At 52.0% G+C, this 20,524-nt stretch overlaps 1 protein-coding gene across 8 annotated transcripts in view; it reads right to left on the reverse strand.

Annotated features, from left to right (window-relative positions):
• SCRIB (scribble planar cell polarity protein) overlaps window positions 1–20,524 on the reverse strand; it is a 95,681-nt gene that overhangs the window by 64,649 nt on the left and 10,508 nt on the right. For all 8 annotated transcript variants that reach the window (XM_030444253.1, XM_030444256.1, XM_030444252.1 and 5 more), the window contains exons 2-9: window positions 10,901–11,018; window positions 10,649–10,727; window positions 8,846–8,935; window positions 8,184–8,240; window positions 3,663–3,726; window positions 2,478–2,552; window positions 2,241–2,385; window positions 843–961 (exon numbers count right to left, since the gene is read on the reverse strand). In XM_030444253.1, coding sequence (XP_030300113.1) covers window positions 843–961; window positions 2,241–2,385; window positions 2,478–2,552; window positions 3,663–3,726; window positions 8,184–8,240; window positions 8,846–8,935; window positions 10,649–10,727; window positions 10,901–11,018 — 747 coding nt within the window. The remainder of the gene's footprint in view (window positions 1–842; window positions 962–2,240; window positions 2,386–2,477; window positions 2,553–3,662; window positions 3,727–8,183; window positions 8,241–8,845; window positions 8,936–10,648; window positions 10,728–10,900; window positions 11,019–20,524) is intronic.

Below are 20,524 nucleotides of genomic sequence, written 5' to 3' on the forward strand. Positions count from 1 at the left end.
CTGAGGGAGCCCTGGCCCAGGCTGCCCAGAGAGGTTGGAGTCTCCTTCTCTGGTGCCTTCCAAACCCCTCCTGAACCCCCCCAACCTCCAGATGAGGTTCCTCTCCTTCTCTGCTGCCTTCCAAACCCCTCCTGAACCCCCCCAACCTCCAGATGAGGTTCCTCTCCTTCTCTGGTGCCTTCCAAACCCCTCCTGAACCCCCCCAACCTCCAGATGAGGTTCCTCTCCTTCTCTGCTGCCTTCCAAACCCCTCCTGAACCCCCCCAACCTCCAGATGAGGTTCCTCTCCTTCTCTGCTGCCTTCCAAACCCCTCCTGGATCTGTTCCTGTCTGGGCTGCCCTGGCTGATCCTGCTGTGCCAGGGCTTGGACTCCAGCATCTCCAGAGGTCCTTCCAACCCTGAGCATTCTAGGACTCTATGATAGTATTTAAAGTACTTCAAAGTATTTAACAACTACATGAGGCACTCCAGGACATGCTCTGTGGGTGGTACAGATATTGGTATTTAGATTTTCCTGGGGGAAGGATGCTGACAGTTGGATGTGGTGATCTGAGAGGTCTTTTCCAAGTGTAAAGAATACCAAGATAGTCCATGGCTCCTGGCCAAGTTCAGCTTCAGGTGCTGAGGGGATGTCATTCAGGGCTGTTTATCCTAGAGGCAGCACCCTAACTATCCTAGAGAATTTTTCAGAGAAAAAACAGCGGGAGAAAGCTTCCACCTGTCTCTTCTCAGAAGCCTGTGAACTAGGTGAAAGAAGGCAGAGAGCTGGAGCAGACCCAGAACTGGGCAGGAGGTGGGAAAAGCTCCCTGAAGCCCAGAGCTGAGGCTCTGCTGTACTTACTGTCAGCATGTTCTCTGTCAGGATGAGTTCTGACAGATTTTCACAGTCCCCAATCGACTCTGTCACCTCTGTCAGCCGGTTCTGGTCCACCTTGAGGATGGAGAGCTGCTTCAGCTGACCTGGCCAGGGAACAAGTGAGGTGTGAGCTGTGCCAGAGGCAGCAACACTCCCTGTGCCCATCCCAGCAGGGATGAGCTGTCCCAACACCACGGGCTCTCCCTTCCTTCCAACTGCTCCTGCACTCAACTCCTGTCACCTCCAGCACTAACAACTTCTGCCATGCTCTGAGAGATCTCTGCCTGGGCAAAAAACTGTCTGGATGGCTGAGCCCAAGGGTTGTGGTGTAGAGAGTTACATCCATCTGGTGGCTAATCACCAGTGGTGTTCCTCAGGACTCATCCTTTAATATCAGTGATCTGGGCAAGGGGAGCAAGAGCACCCTCAGTCACTTTGCAGATAACACTAAGTTGGGTGGGAGAGTTGATCTGTTTGAGGGCAGGAAGGATCTACAGAAGGACCTGGACAAGAGGGAATCCATGGGGTGAGGTTCTGCAGGGAGTTCTGGACAGGAGGGATCCTGGGGTGAGGTTCTGCAGGGGGTTCTGCACAGGTTGGATCCATGGGCCAAGGTGTAACAAGGCCAACTGCCCATGGGTGACACCAACCCCAGGCAAAGCTCCAGGCTTAGGGCAGAGCAGCAGGAAAGTGTCCAGAGGAAAAAAGGACCTGGGGAGGTGGCTGAGAGCATCTGGATGTGAGCCAGCATGTGCCCAGGTGGCCAAGGTGGCCACCAGCATCCTGGCTGGTGTCAGCACTGGGGTGGGCAGCAGGAGCAGGGCAGGGATTGTCCCCCCACACCTCAAGTGCTGGGGTCAGTTTTAGGTGAGAAAAGGGCCCTGGAGGGTCTGGGGGTGTCCAGAGAAGGGAATGGAGGTGGGGAAGGGTGTGGAGCAGAAGGAGAAGGGTCTGGAGAAGTTGTGAGGAGCAGCTGAGGGCCCTGGGGGTGTTGATCCTGGAGCAGAGGAGGCTGAGGGGAGACCTTGTGGCTCTCTGCAACCCCCTGAGAGGAGGTTGGAGCCAGGGGGGGTCGGGCTCTGCTCCCCAGGAACAAGGGATGGGACAAGAGGAACTTTGGGCACAACTCAAGTTGTGCCAGGGGAGGTTTAGGTTGGAGCTGGGGAAGAATTTCTGCCTGGAAAGGGTTGTCAGGGCCTGGCCCAGGCTGCCCAGGGCAGGGCTGGAGTCCCCATCATCCCTGGAGGGGTTTCAGAGCCCCACAGATGTGGGGATGAGGGACATGGAGAGGGGGTGACCTGGGCAGTGCTGGACTTGATCTTAAAAGCTCTTTTCCCACCCAAAGGATTCCATGATCCCTGCCTCCCATCCCACAAGACTCACCAATCCCATCTGGAATGCATTCCAAGAGGTTCTGTGACAGCAGTAAGTCAGTCAGTGCCACCAGCCCACTGACCTCGTTGGGCAGCTGCTCCAGCTTGTTCTCTGACACATCCAGACAGACCAAGCGGCGGAGGTTGCCCAGCTCCTAGGAGCAGAAAGGAGACAGTGGGGCTTGAAGGAGCAGGTGAGGAAGGGAGGGAAGTGGGGAATCCCTGGGCCTGAGGAGCAGGTACTCACCGGAGGCAGAGCCGAGAGCTGGTTCCGGTCCAACCAAAGCTCACGCAGGTTGGGAAGAGCTCCCAGAGTGTCTGGCTGCAAGGGAGAGGACAGGAAAGGCATCAGTCCCTTCCAGAGGGGAGAAGCTGCTCTAGGATGGCAGGAAGCACTCCACCCCTCTGCCAAGCTGGGTGCTGTTATTGCTCTCAGCCCTCCTGGAAGCCTTCCCCAAACGTTGGGTGCTGCTGTGCCCCACCACTGGAAGTGTCTGGGAGGACACGGGGGCTGCAGAAAGTCCCAACATGGAACCATGGAAACCAACTGCAAGGACCATCTGCGAGCAGGCAAGGCAAGAACCAACCAAAGTTTTGGGAAGTTTGGCCTTATGGAAGAAAAGATTCTTTCTCCTCTTCCTCCTTTGGGAGATGAAACCAAACATTTGGCTAACACTGGCCAACTCAAGGTGATGGAGCAGCCATCAGAGGAGGGTTTGGAGCTACTGCCCCACTGGAGAGCAGTCCAACTGGGGCACAGCAAGCTGCACAAACTCCTTTGCCTCCCAGCTGAGATGGGTGTCTGCCAAAAAGCATTCCAAAACATTATGAGTAGGAGTCAGTAGCAGCTGAATCCATAGCTGCAAAATTAAAAGAGCATCACTGATGTCCCTGGATGCCAAGAGAAGTTGAACTTCAAGCCTGTGCACTGGCTCTCAGCACACTTACACCCAGAGCCCCCCATCCAGAGGGTCCATGCTTGGCTGGCCTCACTGCCAGGAACACCACGGAATGATCCCCTGCACTTTGCAGCAGATAAATCAGAGAGGAGAAAGGCAGAAAGTTGGCCCAGCAGAAGTGAAAAGCAGCAGCTGGGAGCTGTGCAACACAGAAGGGAAAGGCATTCCCAGAGAGTCTCACTGGAAAGCAAAGCTCCTCAGGCAGCCAGATGGCAAGAATCCAACGTCCCAGAGCAAAATGGGCTTGGAAAGAGCAGAGCAAGGTGTGCATGAGGACAGCAGGAGACATGAAGAGAACACGATGCTGGGAAGGATGACTGTGACCATGGTGGGCAGGTCAGACTCTTCCCAAAGGACCTGTGGGTCTGTTTGTTTGCATTTCAGATCAAAACCCATTTGCTTCCCCAGAGGCACAGGGGAAGGTTCTGCCCCTACCAACCCCCCCCAGTCCCTCCCCACCATCCCTCACCTACCAGCACTTCCAGGTCATTGCCACCAAGATCCAACTGCTCTAACTTGACAAGGAAGGAGAGTGAACTGCAAGACACAGGGAGCAGAGAGGAGGAGAGAGAACAAGAGAGAAAGAACAAAGGGAAGGTTAGCACCTGGGACACACATCTGACACATTACAGAGTTTTTGACACCTCCTGAACCAAGTGGGGCAATCCTGACCTTCTTCACAGTCCCTCTAAACCAAGCAGTTTGGGGAGCTGCTACCCTTCCCCAGCCAGACCATCTGCACCAGGGAACTGGGCCCAGTAGCACCAGCAGTCAGTCCCCCAGGGGCCCAGCTGCCATTCTGTCACCAAGTTGCCTTCTCCCCCTCCCACCAGAAAATATTCTTTGAGCAAAAACACGATGAACAACAAGGCACACCTGAACGTTGCTGCCCATGTTTGTAGCAAGGATGGAGGACAGCAGAGGACAAGACACACTTGGGAGGCAAGGGGAGCACAGCTTGCAGGGAAGGGCAGGAATGACAAATTCAACAGCCTCAGTTTCCCCAGAGGGGATGCTCATGCTGCTTCAGAGGAAGGGAAAGACAACACTGGCACGATGTCTCAGAAGAGGTCAAGACGTACAGACAAGAAGCTCACTAGGCAAGATACTGTGAGAAGCCCACATGGGAAGCAAAGCCTGCAACACTGCTGGGTCCAAGGATGTGCCCTGAGCACCCAAACACACCACAACCTAAGGCTGAAGGCTGCAGCCCCACGGAATTCAGTCCTTCTGACGAGGCCCAGGTGCTCCTGTGTCCTCAGCTCGCTGTCCTCCACCACCAGGTCCTGCTGTCCCAGCCAGGGGTTGCTGTCTGGGCTTTCACTCTGGGGCAGAACTGCCAGCTCAGCCCTGCCCACTTCCCCACCAGGGGTTTCAGTTCTCTCTGGTCACTTCAACAGCACTGCCCGGACACAGAAATCCCTGTGTTTCTCTAGAAACAACTACAGAGCTCAACACCATCCAAGCTACGGACACTGGGGCTGCAAATCTGGGAGGAAGCACTGGAAGAAATCTGTCCTGCTGGGGACAGGCTGCAAAGATAATTGGGCTCCAGAGGAAAAGCACATTCTTACCTCACACGATGGTGGATTTTGAGATGTGGTGGATTTTGAGTACTTAAAGGGGGCTACAAATGAGGTGGGGACTCCCTGTGTACAAGGAGTCCCACGGAGAAGACAAGGGGCAATGGGCACAAGGTGCTCCCAAGGAGATTCCCAATGGACACAAGAGGAAAATGTTTCCCCATGAGGACATGAGGATTGGTCTCCCAGGGGAAGGGGTGGGTTCCCTCACTCTGGGAAGTTTGAAGTCTCATCTTGACAGGGTGCTGAGACATCTCACATCAATAATAACATGAGAAGGGTTGGAGCAGATGGGCCTTGAGATCCCTTCCACCCTGACCTCCTGGGATTCCATGATTAAACTGAGCAAAGGTTTAACAACAGGATCACCAACAGGATTCTGCTGTGCCTTTACATCTCTTGCTGTGCCTTTACATCTCTTGCTGTGCCTTTACATCTCTTCTTTGACTTCTCTGAAGGGTAAAGCACCTTTAGGGGTTGAATTCTCCAAACAGGGACAAGCAAGTTGTGGAAGTTGATGCATAAGGTCTTGCCAAATGCCTCAGTATAGATCATCCTCCACCATCCATAGAAACCCAGGCTGGAAGGGACCTCAGCCATCTCCTTCAACCTTTCCTGGCAAAACCCAGGTCTGTTCAATGAAGTTACAAGTGATAGGACAAGAGGCCATGGGCAGTGGTGGAGTCACCATCCCTAGAGGTATTTAAGGCACAGTGGTGAGGGATGTGGCTTAGCTGAGGACTTGTCAGTGTTAGGTTATGGTTGGACTCCATGATCTTGAAGATCTTCTCCAACCACAGGAATTGGGGAGATTACTCCAGAGGTGGGTTGTTCTTCTTTTCAAAAATGTTCATTCCTCTTGTGTACAGGTCGGAACCTCCTCCTCTGGAGTAACTTTTACCCAGCACCCATCCTCTTTTCCATGTAACCCCTTCTAAAAAGGGCATCTCCATCTTGTTTGTAGCCACCCTTTAAATTCTACAAGACAGGGGTAAGATAAAATGGTGTATTCCATCAGAATACTCCAACCAGACCCATCCTCCCCAAATTCCTAGCAAGCATCATCCCATCTGTGTGGGAGAGATGAGGACTGATAGTGACCTGTACAAGACAAACTGGTTCAGAACTCAGCTGACAGCAGAAGAATAACCAATGACATTACATTCTGACAAGGTCATTGCAAGCTGGATCCTTTAAGCAGCTCAGCAACAACAGAAATCCAGAGGACACTGATGCATCAGGCAGCCACAAACCTGGAGTACTGAAGCCCATCGACCTGCTGGGCTTGGTGACCTTGAAAGCTGAAAGCAGCACCCATTCCAATGTCATTCTACTCTTTGGGGGGATCACATGGACTTGGTTTAGAGCCATTTTGGGGCACAATTTGCAACCAGACTAAGTAGCAGAGCTTCAGACCTGGGTAGAGTACCTGACAGTACCACTGACATTTCAATCCCATATTTGACTGACAGATCTGATAAATATTGCCTTGGCCTTCAAGATCCTCTTTCTACTTTTGGAAATCATACAAAAGTAGAATCTGGGGAACTGGGGGGAAATGAAAAGAAGCTGGAATTGCACTGCAGAATGAGTACCAAGCCTGGACTTATCTTTCAGAGAAAATCTCAGAGCATGCTACAAGTATCTTGCTGGATGGCATACAGATCTAACACAGGGAAACGATGGAGCACTGGGCATGAGAGGTCTCCCCAGAAACCATATGGGTTTGGTGACAGACTGAATTCTCAAACTCCAGATACTTGCTGGTTCCTAGATGATGAAAAGCCATTGGGACCATTCTTCACTGCAGTTTGAAAGCCCAACTTTGGATGGAGCTATTGCACCTCTTCATTTATATGGTGTATCACAGTGGAGGCACCTGTCTGTATGAACACAAAGAACACATGGAACAGACAGCAGCGGGTCCCAACACCTGGACCCAAGCTTCTCCTGCTTGCCTGTTCTCAGCCTGGCAGAAGGAGCTTTGGCTCTCACATTCTCCCTTGTGGCTATATTCCATGTGGGGCCATCTCAGCTGCTCTCTCAGCATCACCTTCCCATGACAGGGTGTGAGTGCTGGCAGCATCTGTGCAGAAAAGGGTCCAGAGACTTTGGCATCAGAGATAAGGTGACAGTGTTAATTTGAACTGTGCTTCTACACTGTGAAAACTGAGCAGTGCAGACTCTTTCAGCTCCTTTTTGAAAAGTGTCCTTGTCCTCTGCATCGAAACTGACACATGAATTCTGCAAGCAGGTGTACCTGATGTCACACCAAGGCTGTCCCTGCAGGTCCCAGAGGAAAATAACCATCAGGAAGAGCACACTCCTGAGTCAAAGCAACATCTCAGGGGGGGAGGCTTGGCCAACACAGAGGCAGCAAGACTAAAGCCCTAATTGCTTAGAGTCTCAAAGCCTTGCTTGAACACTACCATCAGGTGCCTCCTTTGCTCTTTTTTAAATAAAGCAGAGGAGCAGAGGGGGGGAGGTACAGGCAGCCAAACCAAATACTTGCCATGAACAGTTAGAGGGGACTGAGGTGACAATAGTGGCATGCTTCACACACTCATGGAGGAGTCTGTGGCCCCAAACCACACTGCTACTCGGAAAGAAGTCAGGTGGAACCCCTTCAGACATATATTCAAAGTAGACTGGGGGACTCATCACTTGGATGGGTAAGCAGGCAGAAAACAAGCTGAGAGAGCTAATGGAGGTTAGAAAACTCAACCAGGAACTCTCATGGGCTCCAAATCAGAGATTAATGTACAGACTTGTCAGTTCTCCACACCCCATCTACCTGACAGCATCAGTTGTACCAACCAAGTCCTCTACCAGGAATTCTTTTCTGTCCCTAACCTGCTGAAGCACTGAAGCAGAATTCCCTTGTCTCCCTTGCTGGTTTATCTTCTGACTGCTGTGGGAAGCCCATTATCCCACCCATTCCCACAAACTGCTCAACCAGAGCTACCCAAAGGGATGCTCCAGAAAACAAAGATGTCAAAAGCAAACCACCTAAGCAGCTGTATTCTGCTGCCCCTCAAATGCTGAACTGCCCTGCTCTCCCTATACCCACATCAACACGTTTTTCTGTTTCCAAAACAATCCATCATCTCCTCCACCTCTCCAGGAAAATTTGTTCTCAGTGTTTCAGCAGCTTTGCTGTGGAGCTCTGGCTATTCCAACCCAATCCTGACACAGAGGCTGAGTACAGACTCTGAGCATCCTTCCCAATGCCACCTCTTCCCCTCCTCACCCCAATTTACAGAAATACACCAAGGTGCAGCTAATTTATGCAAAGCCTGGAGCCCTCCCAAGCAAAGTGCTAGGGCCTGTACTACAGAAAGAGCAAATCCCTGAGGAATGAAGGAGATCAATCAGGCAGGAGACTCCTGAAGCCACCAGACAGACACTCACGTGGGGAGAGTCTTCAGCAGGTTCTCACGGAGCTCCAAAGTCACCAGGTTTGCCAAACTGCAAGAGAAAAGGGAGTGAGAGAGCCAGATTGCCTGAGCTGCAGGGGTACAAGGAGGTGCTCAGATCCCTTCCCTGGGGCACACCCCTCATGGCCTGCAGGAATCCCTGAGCATGGCCCCGTGGATGGAGATGATGGGGAAAACAAAACCCAAAGGGGTTCTTTAGTGATGTCACTGGAGGTGACTGCTGACTGCAGAATCATGGGGACACAACACTGTGCCCAAACTCAGGACAAGGAACCATGGTAGCACCTCCAGGACTGCCCAAACAAATAAAATGCCAAGGGAGGGGCACTGCACCCCATGGGCAAAGCCTGGGGTCTGCCAGCAGACAAGATAATTCCAGCATCATCAGGCAGACGACACTGGTTTGGAAAGGGGCAAATGGGCACTCATAAAATAAGGAAAAACAGGATTTGAGGAGCCTGGATGCACTCCTTGCCTGTGACACAGACCACGGAGGAGGAGAAGCTGCCAAGAGCAGCAAAGGAAATGGTTTATAAAGGTTCTTTAAGGTGCAATGCTCATCAGAGCTGTAGCAGGCATGGTTCTGCTCCTCCAGGTCCTGCTGGTGTCCCCATGCTGAGGACAGGGCATACTCACTTCCCAATGTCATTGGGGAGGCTCTGCAAGGACACATCATTCAAGGCCAAGTGTCCCAGGCTACGAAGCTGAGTGAAGCCCTCTGGAAGCCTGTGAAAGCATGACAGAAGAAAACACCAATGATGCTGTGCACAAAACAAGCCCTAAATTCCCCCAAAAGGCAGTTTTATCCCAACTGGTATCAACATGTGGAAAGGAGAAGAGCAGGAATCAAGTGGGACCCTGGCTCCTGGTCCAGGATACACCTGGTTTCCAAGTTCCCCCCTGGCTCTGCAGGACTCAAGCACAAATCCCAGACCAAAGGATGCCACGTGGCCACCTTGGAAGCTGGGATTGCTCCCAAGTGATCCGAACACCCAGCTAAGGAGCTTTCTGCTTCTGGTTCCCCCAGAAGCTGTGGCTGCCCCATCCCTGGCAGTGTTGAAGGTTGGATGGGGCTTGGAGCCCCCTGGGCTGGGGGAGGGGTCCCTGACCATGGGTTGGGTTGGGACTGGATGGGATTTAAGGTCCTTTCAACCCAAACCATTGTAGCTTTCTGTGACACTGCAGCATTCCCTGGGACCAAGGAGTTTCATCATAACATCTCCAAGATGCAATAGAACAGAGAAAGACTCATGAAAAGGAGAAACCTTTTGGTGTTCCCAGGCTGTTCCTGGAGCTTCCCTGACCAACTGCTCCCAAGGCACCTCTCACAGCTCAGGGCCAAAAGAAAAATAAAAGGACTCTGGAAAAACCACTAAATCACTTCTAGTGTAGGAATGCTGTTCACTCCTGTGGCAGAGGGATTCTCAGGCACTGAAAAGCTGGTCCTGTTCTGGCAAGGTCTGGCACCACAAGAGGGAAGTAGAGTTTAATCTGTTTAAAATGTGATTTGAGGAGCACTTGCCCCAGAGCAGAAAGGGCAGGAGGCACCTGGGGTCAGGCTGGACCTACAGAACCCTGGCAGACACCAGTGCCTGGAAACACAGACCATCAGGACCATCAGAGCAGAGGAGCCAGGCTTGGATCCCCAAAACATGATGGATGAGGAGCTGAAGAGATAAGGCAGGGAGTGCTGTTCTGGGGCACAGCTCTGGCACTGGACTGTCAGGGAAACCACCCAGGCACAGAGGTCAAAGGATGGTGATGCTCAGTTCTAAATAAAAGAGCAAAGAAAGGACTGGCAGAGAGCAGAGGACAGCACCCAGCCCTTTCTCTACTCCTGGCCACATCCATTCTGGTTTCTGCACCAGGGTGAAGGGGTGGGGAGAGAGTAACAAACCTGTTCCAGGAGGACAGGAGTCCCCACCATTCCCACCAGTGACAACTAAAGGCTCAGCAACCCACAGGCCCTACAGAATCACAGGATGTTCAGGTTGGAAGAGACCTTCAGGATCATCAGCCCAACCTCTGACCAACACCACAGTCAACTCCTAAACCATGGCCTTAAGGACCAGGTCCAAACACCTTTTCAATGCCTCCAGGGGTGGGGACTCCACCACTGTCCTGGGCCACCCCAATGTCTGACAGCCCTCTCAGTTAAAAAAATACTTCCTAACATCCACCCTAAACCTCCCCTGGTGCAGCTTCCATCCATTCCCTCTGGTCCTGTCAGAAGAGAGAGCACACACCAGCTCTTCCCTCTGCCAAGCTTTCCATCTGTCAGGAGAGGAGACATCTGCAGGTCTTGCAAAGACAGAGAGATCCTAGGCCTTGACTTGAAGGGAAGACAGTCACGAGATGAAGACCAGGAAAAGCTAAGGAGGATGAAGGACTTCAACTCTCCTTCTCATCTGGACAGAAGGGTTGCATGTGCCTTCCTACCTGGAGAGAGGATTCCCACTGAAGTCTGCGATTTCCAGGGATTTGCAGAATTTGATGCTTTCAGGAATTTCTGGAATGTCTGGAAAAATACAAGAAAAGAGGCATACAGTTGAGAAAAGGGTGAGCAGGTAGTGGTGCCAATCTGACACGGATTTTCACAGCTCAGGACCCAGGAGAGATCACTCTGCAGGCCTGTGCACAGGCACCCCCCTTCCAATCCCACAGCAAGGGAGGGCTGTGCTGGGCCCTTACCATTACGGGAGATGTCCAGTTCCACCAGCTGCATGAAGTTGGCAACCTCAGGGGGAAGCCTCTGGATTTCATTGTCACTCAGACCCAACTTCCGCAGGTTCAGGAGCCTGAAGAAAGGCTGCAAGATGAGAGAGCAAAACTGGGTCAGCAGCAGTGCTGAGGGAAACCCATCTTCTAACCTCAGGACAAAGCTGAGCATCCCTGGTGACAAATGCCTTTTCTCAGAACCTCTGTCCTGGGGAGGTCCCTGAAGTGCAGAGCCTGCACAGATCAGAACACCAATTAAGGTCTACAAGAGATGAGGATGAGAGAAGAAAGGCATTTAATGAGCTTAACTTGATGATTCATTTAACATCTCCATTACTGCACTGCTCCTAGAAACACTGACTGTAATTCCCCCCCAGTCCCACTCCAACCCATGGTCAGGGACCCCTCCCCAGCCCAGGGGGCTCCAAGCCCCATCCAACCTTCAACACCTCCAGGGATGGGGCAGCCACAGCTTCTGGGGGCAACCTGGGCACCCAGGGGCTCAGCACCCTCACCCCAAACCATTTCTCCCTCCCTCCCTCCCTGCCCAAGATCTCCTCTCCATCTCCCCTCTCCCAGCTCCAAACCCTTCCCCCTGGGAGGCTCCCATCCCTCCAGGCCCTTGTCCCAAGTCCCTCCCCAGCTTTCCTGAAGCCCCTGCAGGACCTGGAAGCTGCTCCAAGGTCTCCCCATTGCAGCCTTCTCTTCTCCCTCCATTGTAGGATACCAAATGGATGTTCCTAAGACACGATGGTGTTTCTGAGTCTGGTCCAGAGAAGCCAACAAAGGAGAAAGAGGAGGGAACTTCCAGCCCCAAGCCCTGTCCCTGCTGTCACACATCTGCTGCACAGTACATCTTAATCACAGAATCCCAGGATTGCTCAGACTGGAAAAGACCTTCAAGATCATTGAGTTCAGCCTCATCCTAACCCTATTACCCTATTTTTGATGTCCCACCACTAAACCATGGCTCCAAGCACCACATCCAGCAATTTTTAAACACATTCAGGGATGGAGACTCAACCACCTCCCTGGGGAGCCTCTTCCAGTGCTTAACAACCCTTTCTGTAAGGAAGTTTCTCCCCATGTCCAACCTAAACCTCCCTGACACAACTTTCCCCCTGTCCTGTTCTCTGACCAACCCCACTCTCACTAGCCACACCACTTCTGATACAAGCCAGAGTGCCATGGGCCAGCTGGGCACACTGGGGCTGTCACTCAGTCCCCAAGGTCCTGTTCTGCCAGGCAGCTCTCCAGCCACCCTTCCCCAAGCCTTGGGGCAGCACTGGGCTGGTTGTGCTCTCATGAGGCACTGATTCACAGCATCTCAACCTGGTGACTCAAACCTGTCCTGGGACATCCCTCCTCCTGTGTCCTGTGTCCCACCCTGTCTGTTCTGTGTCCAATCCTCCTCTGGTTTAGCTCTGTCCCCACCATGGGAAGGTTTGCTTTCAGGCTGCAGAATCAGCCCCCATTCTCTGCCAACGTTCTGCAGATTTTGCATGCACGACCCTAAAACAAGACCTTACAGATGGGAACAGTGCATGCCACAACCTCAACCCTCTTAAATTGTCATTTGTTTTTATTCAGAACTTCTACCCCTTTTTCAAAGACCTTGTCCCTCAGTAAAGTGGTGATCTAAAGATGGTTAAAAAGAACAAGGAAGTGCAAATTATTTTAGTAAATATAAACATCTTGTCAGGACAGGAGTGATGGGGAGAGCCTTTGTGCCAAGGGTTGTGCCCTTTGTGCCAAGGGTTGGACTCGATGATCTCTGAGGTCCCTTCCAACCCAACCAATTCTATGATTCTATAATGAAGATTTAAAGAAAGAAAATTCTTTTCTAGAAACAACACAGTCACAGAACTGTTGACTGGAAGGGTCTCTGGAGGTTTCCTGGTCTGATTACATCCAGCTTCCTCCTCCCTCCTCTCAGCAGTTAATTACAGCAGCTATAAATGGAAAATTACCAGATTCATCAATCATACTCATTCTAGACATCAACAGCCCCTCAGCAGTTTACTAAACACAACCTCCTACAGTTATCAACAGAAAAATCTGGAACTATTGTTGGCCATAGGATACAGGACAGGGTGGAAAGCAAAGCTCTGGTGTTTGCTCCGTTTCCTGGATGGTCTCAAGAGTGCCTGGGGAAAACAAACACTGCTGGGCCTCTGCAGAAAATGAGCTTTGAGGAGGTCACCCACAACCATCTAAAGAACCTGAAGGTGCACAAGTCCATGGACCTGGGGAGATGAATCCAGGAGTCCTCAGGGACACAGCAAACGAGGCTGCTAAGCCATCAAATCACAGAAGTGCTGAGTTGGAAGGGACCCCTCAGGGTCCTGGGGTCCAACTCCTGAGCAGGGCATCCCCAGGATCACACCGTGTACCTGAGCATCATCCAAACTCTTCTGGAGCTCAGGCAGGTTTGGGGCTGTGAGCAGTAAAATGAGTGAAAAACCACGGGGGGAAAGAAAGTTCCTCCTGCAGCTGCACAGCAAACGTTCCTCCCACTGCAGTTTATCTAATGCAAATCACTTCAGTAAAAAAAAGGAAGTAGGTGAAAGTCAAAATGACAACAAGGGTTCAAGCCAGAGCAGGAGGTCCAGAGATTTGATTTGCTATTGTTTCCTAGAGCCTCCTCCTAATTTTAGATTGCAAGGAAATTCCAAGCACGACATTGTGCTGACCTCCTCCAGCCTGGAAAACAACACAGGGGAGAGGAGATCCACAGCCCACCCTTCCAGCAGGGCTGCCTACAACATCTGGGCTCAAAATCAACTTTGAGAGCCCAGTGGATTAAACTCAGGCTGTGTGTAACACTGCAAAGTGTGTGGGAAGGGCTTATGGGCACAACAGAGGGTCCAGAGCTCACCATCCCTGGGGGCCCAGGTGCAGCTTTGCTCACTGGGGAGTCCTGCCCCGGGCAGGAGGCTCCTGGCACAACCTCACAACTCTTCCTATAACTTAACTTTGCTTCAGGGAGAATTATACTGAACAAGATCTTCCAAAATACCTCACTTCCTATACTATTTTTTTTTTTAATTTTATTTTTTTTTTAAGAAAAAAGGGCAACCAACAACCTCCCAACCCCCCTGGGCAGACTACCAGCAGACCTGGGCACAGATTTCCATTTAGCAAACAGTAAGACAGGATTAGTGCATCCCACTTCTCAAGACTCAGCTAAGCCAGACTGGAATTAACTATTTTCTTGTGAGAAAACCTCAGACCAGACAACAGTCATCAGTGGGGGTGACAAAAGAAATAAACTACAAACACGGAATGACAACAAAGACGGAATGACAGCGTTCCTGGGTGGGAATTAAAGCTTTGTATTTGCAAAAATAAAGGAAGTTAAGCAGGCTCTAAGGGAGCCACCACCTCTCCTCTGGCCAGAAAAGCTCCAGGGTAATTGCTGGGTACCAACCATTACTCCTCACCATAAACCTCTTACCAAGAGGACAGTGTCAGTAAACACACCGACCAGTCTGCATTTTCCCTTCTTTGTTCCCAAAGTTTGTTCCTGTCCTGATCACAGTTAAATGATGCAAACCACAGCACCTGATGTGCTCAGGACCTGCACGCAGGCACCGGGGACTTCAAAGCCCAGCAGAGATTTCCAGAGCCAGGACCCAGCAGAGATTCACCCCCCCAAGAACACTGCACCCAGCTCTGGTGTCCCCAGCAGCAGCAGCACAGAGATCTGCTGGAACCAGTCCAGAGGAGGCCACAAAGATGATCCAGGGGCTGGATGGAGCAGCTCTGCTCCCAGGAGAGGCTGAGGAGCTGGGATTGTTCAGCCTGGAGAAGAGGAGACTCCAGGGGGACCTTAGAGCTGCCCCCCAAGCCCTGAAGGGAACCTCCAGGAAGGCTGCAGAGGGACTTTTCATCAGAGTGTCCAGTGACAGGACACGGGGAGATGGTTTCCAACTGAAGGAGAAGAGGTTGAGCCTGGAGCTGAGGAAGAAGTTCTTCAGGAGGAGGGTGCTGAGACTCTGGAACAGATTGCCCAGAGAAGCTGTGGCTGCCCCCTCCCTGGAGGGGTTCAAGCCCAGCTTGGAGGAGGCTTGGAGCAACCTGGGCTGGATGAGAGGTGTCCCTGGGCATGGTGGGGAGCTTGGGGGAGAGGAGCTCCAAGCTCCCTCCCAACCTCAGCCATTCTGGGATTCATTTGTGACTCTGGAAATGGAGAACAAATTAATTCTAACATTGTTACTGGAGCTAAAAGTGACAAGTTCAGCAAACACCTCTTTGGAGACTGGTAATTATCCCTTTTTCTAATCAATGTTAACCTTGTTTCATACAGCTACAGAGAAAAAAAGTCACTAATTTAGTGACTGTGCTGAACGTCTCTTGAACTGAAGCATTCATGACTTTAAGGTTTTCTGAATATAAAAAAAAAAAAAAAAGAAAAATAAATAAATCACCAAATCTGCATGACCCAGGCTTTTCAGATACTAAGAATATATTACAAAGTTATTCTGCTCTTAAAGGATGTGAATGGCCACGGGATGAAAACAACTACAAAACTGTCTGCCAAACATGATTCAGGGGACATAAATTCTTACAGCACCCAGGGCAGAACAACTGCAACCAAACAGCTTGGCAATGCCCAGGTCATTGCTCTCACCAAGTGGCTGAAAACCAGTGAAATGTCTGAGAGACCCTAAAGCATTGGAAGCTGAAAGACACAAAAGGCTTCACAAAATCACAGCTTTGCAAAAAAAGAGAGGAGAAGGAGCAGCACAGGCTCTGCAGAATGTTTTCAGCTGAAAAAGCCCCATCCAGCAGCCCCTCTAAAGGAGAAAGCATGAGAAACCAGTCAGGAGTCACCTGATTTCTGAAACAAAACTCAATTACTTCCATGAAACAAAAATAAAAAATAAGGCAACCCAGCTCCACGGATTGCTCAGTCAGAAGGGGCAGTGATGTCATGTTCCTCGGATCCTTTGCATGTCACAGACCTTTGCTGCAGGATGATGAAGTATTTCAGGTTGGAAGGAATCCTGGGAGGTCTCCAAGGAGGAGCAGCTGGGAACTCAGCCCAGGTTGCTCAGGCTTTGGTCAAGTCAAATCTTTCAAAACCTCCAACAATGAAGGATCCAAAATTCCCCTGGGCCCTTGGGGCAAGCAGTTAATCACAGAACCACTGAATGGTTTGGGTTGGAAAGGACCTAAATTTCATCCAGCCCACGGGCAGGGACCCCTCCCCAGCCCAGGGGGCTCCAAGCCCCATCCAACCTTCAACACTGCCAGGGATGGGGCAGCCACAGCTTCTGGGGGCAACCTGGGCACCCAGGGGCTCAGCACCCTCAAATAAAACAATTTATCCCCAAGATCTCCTCTCCATCTCCTCTCCTCCTCCTCTCTTCCAGTTTAAAGCCCTTGTCCCATCACTCCAGGCCCTTGTAGGGGTCCCTCTCCAGCATTATCCTCACAGTGGAAAAACCTTCCCTGGACAAGTTGATAAAACCTTTGTCCTCCCCCAAGCACCCCAAGCTCCATCTCCTCCAGAAGCCTCTGTTCACCCTGGGAAGCTGCTGTGAAGTTCCTCCAGAGCAGTGTTGTCTCCAGGCTGAAGAATCAGAATAACCATGGTTGGAAAGGACCTTCAAGATCATCAAGTCCAAGCATCAGTCCTACACCTCCTTAACCACTAAACCCAAAGTGCCACATCTAACCCATTTTTTAAATACCTCCAGAGATGGAGACTCCACCACCTGCCTGGGCAACCTGCTCCAATGCCTGAGGAGCATTACTTGGAGAAGTCCCATTCCTGTGGCCTGGTCTGTCCACCCTACAGACCCTTTCCTGCACCCACATCAGGTGGGTGATGCTGTTCTTGGACTGGGTGTTGAGGTGAGGGCCATGGGGGACACCCTGCCAGGAGGTGACCTCTGACCAAGGGAGAAAGCTGAGCACTTTGAGCACAGCATCCAACAAGAAGAGTGGAGAGGAGGTGGTCAGGCACAGCACACAAAGAACACTGCCAACAACAGTAGGGTGACATTAAATCAAATTCATGGTTTCATTTGCATAACCAAATAAAATGCCACCAATGACCCTTTTTGCTGTTGCCAGGCAAATATTGCTGTGCAAACAATGTAAACGATGGAGGAGAAACATCAGACCTTTAGGAGACCCCTCACAGGGACAAATCTTTCACTATTAAACCACTGCAGTTTGGAGACTGCTAAGAACATCCAGATCATTGCAGGAGGAGCTCCAGGAAAGCTGGGGAGGGACTTGGGACAAGGGCCTGGAGGGATGGGAGCCTCCCAGGGGGAAGGGTTTGGAGCTGGGAGAGGGGAGATGGAGAGGAGATCTTGGGCAGGGAGGGAGGGAGGGAGAAACGGTTTGGGGTGAGGGTGCTGAGCCCCTGGGTACCCAGGTTGCCCCCAGAAGCTGTGGCTGCCCCATCCCTGGCAGTGTTGAAGGTTGGATGGGGCTTGGAGCACGCTGATGATCTTTAGGTGATCTTAGGTCCTTTCCAACCCTTCAACCAAAACCACTCCATGATTCTATGTGGCTTTTGTGGCTGGGGGAGGGGTCCCTGACCATGGCAGGGGGGGCACTGGGGGGATTTGAGGTCCCTTCCAATCCAAACCACTCCATGATTCTATGAATTAAACTGGAAAGACTTGTGTCTAAACAAGTGGTGCCTCAGCAGAGTCCCTCCAGTAATGAAACATGATGGTCCAGGCAGAGGTGGGAAAGGATGAAACCCCAGTGCAATTAAACAGGAACCTCCTGATGCAGACCAGTGCCACTGGAGTCATCTTCCAGAAGAAGAGTCACAGGTGAACACAGCAGGATCTCTGCTGGGGTGGTCAGAGCCATCATCAGTGCACAGGGAAGGAGACAGCAGCTTCCATTGGAAATCCTCCAGGCAGCCAAGCAGAGAGCAATGCTGACCACACAACGCCCATCTTCCCTGGTGAGGTGAGTTCTGCTCCAGGAACCTTTCCAAACAGCTCCCTGTGGTTTTGTTTGAGGTTATCCAGAGAAACAGGAACAGGCTCAGCCTGTTATGAAAACAAGAAACACTGGTGGCAGCAAACAGCTCCACTTGGCAGGGTCACCTCTGCCTTCTGCTGCAGGACCCAAACACCTGCACAGAGACAGTCCTGAGCCCCAGGTACTGCTGGAGAGGAGAGGACCCCCAGGGGGTACCCCAGGGACCAGTGTTGGGCCCAGCTCTGTTCAGTATCTTCAATTGATGATTTAGATGAGGGGGTTGAGTCCACAATTAGCAAATCTGCAGGTGACAGTAAGGTGGGGGGGAGTGTGGATCAGCTGGAAGGCAGGAGGGCTCTGCAGAGGGACCTGGACAGACTGGAGAGTTGGGATGATCCCAAGGGGATGAGGTTCAACACAACAACCCCATGGGGAGCTCCAGGATGGGCACAGAGTGGCAGAAAGGGACCTGGGAGTCTGGATTGCCAGGAAGCTGAAGAGGAGGCAGCAGTGTGCCCAGGTAGCCAAGAAGGCCAATGGCATCCTGGGCTGGCTCAGGAACAGCGTGGCCAGCAGGTCCAGGGAAGGGATTCTGCCCCTGTGCTCAGCCCTGGTGAGGCCACAGCTTGAGTCCTGTGTCCAGTTCTGGGCCCCTCAGCTCAGGAAGGAGATTGAGGTGCTGGAGCAGGTCCAGAGAAGAGCAAGGAGGCTGTGAAGGGATCCAGCAGAATTGCTGTGAGGAAGGGCTGAGGGAGCTGGGGGTGTTGAGGCTGGAGAAGAGGAGGCTCAGGGGAGACCTCATCACTCTCTCCAACTCCCTGAAAGGAGGTTGGAGCCAGGGGGGGGTTGGGCTCTTTTCCCAGGCAACTCTCAGCAAGACAAGAGGGCACAAAGGGTCTCAAGTTGTGCCAGGGGAAGTTTAGGTTGGAGATGAGAAAGAATTTCTTTCTGGAGAGGGTGATCAGGCATTGGAATGGGCTGCCCAGGGAAGTAGTGGATTCTCCGTGTCTGGAGATCTTTCCAAAGAGCCTGGATGTGGCACTGAGTGCCATGGGCTGGGAACCACGGGGGGAGTGGATCAAGGGTTGGAGCTGATGATCTCTGAGGTCCTTTCCAACCCAAACGATTCTGTGCTTCTGTCATGATGATGACACAAGATGTCCAACACCACTCTGCAGAGCTTCTCACCCAGAGAGATCCAAAAGCACCCAAGTCCCTGATCCCATGGGACTGAGCTCACGTGGTGCCTGCACTGTGATGCTCAGCCCAGGGCTCCAAAGCTGGTCAAGGGTTTGCTCCTGCCTGGGAAAGCAGAACCAAGGCAGAGAGGAGGAAATACCTGAGTCAGGAGCGAGCTTCTGCCCTCCCCTCAACATGTCACAACTGCTCCCAGCACTGCAGGTTGGGTGGCACCAGAGCTGGTGCTGCCCAGCACCAAGAGAAGGCAGAAGCCAGAAACCCATTCCCTGAGGAACTCTGTCCCACTCCCAAACCCACAGCACTGGCACCTCCTGCTCCTCCAGAGAGGGGATGGAGCCACCAGGTTCAGCTTCTCCCTGCCCATGGACACCAGCACAGAGCTGCCAGCTACAAGAAGACAGAGTCAGCTTCTGAAAAGCCAGTGTCTGCAAAACCTGCAGAACCAGTGCCTGGTTTGAAACTGCAAGAGGGGACATTTAAATCAGACATCAGGAAAAAATGGTTTCCTGTGAGGGTGCTGAGCCCCTGGGTGCCCAGGTTGCCCCCAGAAGCTGTGGCTGCCCCATCCTTGGCAGTGTTGAAGGTTGGATGGGGCTTGGAGCCCCCTGGGCTTGGGGAGGGGTCCCTGACCATGGCAGGGGGGGGTACTGGGGGGGATTTAAGGTCCCTTCCAACCCAAAGCAGTCTGTAAAAACTCCAGAAGAGCAGACAGCAGGACAGTGGGGGATGCAGTGGGGGGGATGCAGTGGGGGGGATGCAGTGGGGGGGATGCAGGGGGGGAGATGCAGGGGGGATGCACTGGGGGGATGCTGACAGATGTCCCAACACAGCAGCTCAACCAAAAAGGCAATTTGAGCCATGGAGACAGGTTCAGCAGAACCACAGAAAGGTTGAATTTGGAAAGGACCTCTCAAGATCTGTTGGTCCAACCTCTGCTCAAAGCAGGGCCAGCTCCAACAGGGCACCCAGGGCTGTGTCCACTCAGGTTTTTAGTATCTCCAAGGATGGAGATACTAAACCTCACTGGGCAACACGTTCCAGTGCCTGACCACCCCCTCAGTCAAAATAAACAAGTGTTTGCTTAGGTTGAAACAGAATTTCCTCTGTTTCACTGCCACCTCTTGTCCTACCACTGGACTCTACTGAGAAGAGTCAGGTTCCATCTCCACCACTCTCTGACATCACACACACACTGGTAAAATCTTCCTGAATCTTCTCCAGGCTGAATGGTCCCATCTCTCTCTGCCTCTCCTTGTACCACAGATGCTCTGAATTATTTTGTGTCCCCTCACTGGACGTGCTCCTGGCACATCCATGTCCTCCCTCCACTACGGAACCCAGCACTTGGACACAGTCCTCTGGGGGTGGTTGCACCAGTGCAAGTTGTGCTCCACCAGGACCCACAGTGTGGGCAGAGCTGCTTTTTGGGTGGTCAGA

The sequence above is a fragment of the Calypte anna genome, chromosome 2 (assembly GCF_003957555.1).
Source record: "Calypte anna isolate BGI_N300 chromosome 2, bCalAnn1_v1.p, whole genome shotgun sequence".
NCBI classification, from domain to species: domain Eukaryota; kingdom Metazoa; phylum Chordata; class Aves; order Apodiformes; family Trochilidae; genus Calypte; species Calypte anna.